Source organism: Elephantulus edwardii, unplaced genomic scaffold (assembly GCF_000299155.1).
Source record: "Elephantulus edwardii isolate Elephantulus edwardi_28Jun2011 unplaced genomic scaffold, EleEdw1.0 scaffold00197, whole genome shotgun sequence".
NCBI lineage: Eukaryota > Metazoa > Chordata > Mammalia > Macroscelidea > Macroscelididae > Elephantulus > Elephantulus edwardii.
This window is the reverse complement of record NW_006399947.1, coordinates 2,905,050-2,907,416: the sequence shown is the minus strand read 5'-3', so window position 1 is coordinate 2,907,416 and position 2,367 is coordinate 2,905,050. Positions and strand designations below refer to the sequence as shown.

The following is a 2,367-nucleotide window of genomic DNA, read 5'->3' as shown; positions in this document are numbered from 1 at the left end:
AGGCACTGAATGCAGAAGAGGCCCGCCTTCTTCATGTCAAGGAGATCATGCAAATCGATGAAAGGAAGCGGCCTTATAATAGCATTTATGAAACCCGGGAACCAACGGAAGAGGAAATGGAGGCCTATAGAATGAAGCGTCAGAGGCCTGATGACCCCATGGCTTCCTTCCTTGGCCAGTAGTAACTGGTCATTGGATGGTATCCATGATGGACACCTTATAAGTTTTTTCAGCTTGCTGATAAACACAGATGGAAAATTCTTGTCTGCTCTTCTTACTATCTAACCGTAATAAAACTTCCAGAAGTCAAATAGAGAATTTATTCCTTTTTACACACAGAAGAAACAAAAGAAGTTGTTGATTAAATGAGAATTTATACTTTCAGTTTTTTATAAGTGATGTGGAAAGAGGCCAAGGACCGTTATCATTGTCCTCTACTCCACAGTTCTTAAATTGCAACTTTTCATTTCCTCAAAATTTGAGGCCTATTAGTATTTGTACATAGACTTTAAAAAAAAAAAGAAATGAACTAGTTATCTTTTTTTCCAAAATAGAACTTGATGTTTTTTATTTGTTGTTGTTAAGTGCCATCAACTTGAGTAATACTCATAGCAACCCTATGGCCAACAGATCTGAACCATGTCCTATCCTGAGCCATCTTCATCATCTGTGACACACTTGAGCCCGTTGCTGCAGTTACTGTGTGTGTCCATCTCACTGAGGGTCTTTCCGGCAGCCTTCCACCTTTTAAAAGTATGATGTCCCTTTCCAAGGAGCAGCCTCTCATGGCGACGTGCCCCAAGTATGAAATGAAGCTTCGCCTTTCTTGCCTCCAAGGAGCATTCTGGCTGTACTCTCTCCAAGCTATATATGTTTGTTCTTTTTGGCAACCCATGAGAAATTCAGCATGCTTCTCCAACACCACAGCTCAAAGGCATTGATTCTTCCGCTGTCATCATTATACGTTGTCCAGATCTCAGATGCATAGTAGGTGATTGGAAAGACTATGGTTTACATCCAGCACCTTTGTCTTTAGACTGCCATCATTCATTCCTCTTTAGGACACAGGAGAGATACCTGACAGCAGCTTGCCCAATGCTGTGTATCTCCAGATCTCCTGACTGCTGGTACCAAGAGTGCAGTAATAACTATTAGAAACTGGGGGCCCAGTGGCAAGAAACTGCTGCACTCCTGAAGGCACAGCGTTGGAGACCACCAGCTGCTCCTCAGGAGAAGAATGTGCAGTCTCCTGTGATTAACTGCCTCTGAAAACCTGCTGGATGGTTCGCTGTGGGTTGGTTCCAGCTCCACAATACTCAACAATAACAGTTAATTATTAGCAACTCTTTATCTTCTAGGGTTAGGAACTGAAGCTAAAAAATTATCCTGCTTTGGACTTTAGATCACTAAAGGAAATCTGTACAACATGTAAATAACTTTTTCCCCATGTCAGTTTGATAATTTGTATCATGTTACTTGGTTATGAAGATTTGATGTTTAATAAATTTCTTTCTACCTTAACAAATAATTACATACGTTAGCCTAGACGTTATTTGGGAGTGGAAAAATAATTTTCTTCATTGCTGAATCAGTATCAATGATTCAGCACTTTTCTTTTTTTCCATTCTGGATGTGAACTTTTAGACATCATAAAATCTTAATTAGAGGGTAAGAGTTTGTGATAGTGTTTGTTGCTTTAATTGTCACCATCCTTTTATGCAGGCATAAGTAGTAAATTGGTTGAAGATTATGGAAAATCATTGAATCTAGTCTTTGTAGTCAGAAGGTGTCACTTTTGGTGTAAAATGTGCTAAAGACAAAACCTGAGGTTTCTTCAAGGAACTATAACATCATATTATAGGGGTATTAGTAACAGATTGTCATAAACCTCAAATCTCTAGCAACTATGAGTGTTGTGAAGTTAGAATGAAAACAGCTGATTAAAAACCTCTAAATAGGAGCACATTGACATTTAACAACTCTCAAGCTTTTCTGTCAAAAAATGCTTGAAGTCAGCATCTCAGAAATAATGCTGATAGAAGAGTAACAGTCAGAAAGTCAGCTATTGATATTCATGCCTTTGGGTGGGAACTAAAAGGTTGGTATTTCAGATCTACCCAGGCACATTCAAGGAGAAGAAGGTTGTCACAGTCTAAAAAACAAATAAATCAGCAACAGTATGTTTAAATCACAGTCCTACTTTCACACATGAGTTTGCCAGCTCAAGGCATGACACTAAGAAAACAATGACACTAAAAAAACTTCACACATTAATGAAGTTAAAACAATACAAATTTCATTCTCTGCTTAAACTGAACTTGATTGCCATCAAGTCTGAACTGACTGATCTCCAAGGCTGTTAACTGC

General features: G+C 38.7%; 1 protein-coding gene across 1 annotated transcript in view; it reads left to right on the top strand.

Moving 5' to 3' along the window:
• SLU7 (SLU7 splicing factor homolog (S. cerevisiae)) overlaps positions 1-182 on the top strand; it is a 9,580-nt gene extending 9,398 nt beyond the window's left edge. Inside the window, exon 15 of the mRNA XM_006897051.1 lies at positions 1-182. Within this exon, the coding sequence (XP_006897113.1) occupies positions 1-182 (182 nt within the window).
• Positions 183-2,367: the final 2,185 nt, after the last annotated feature.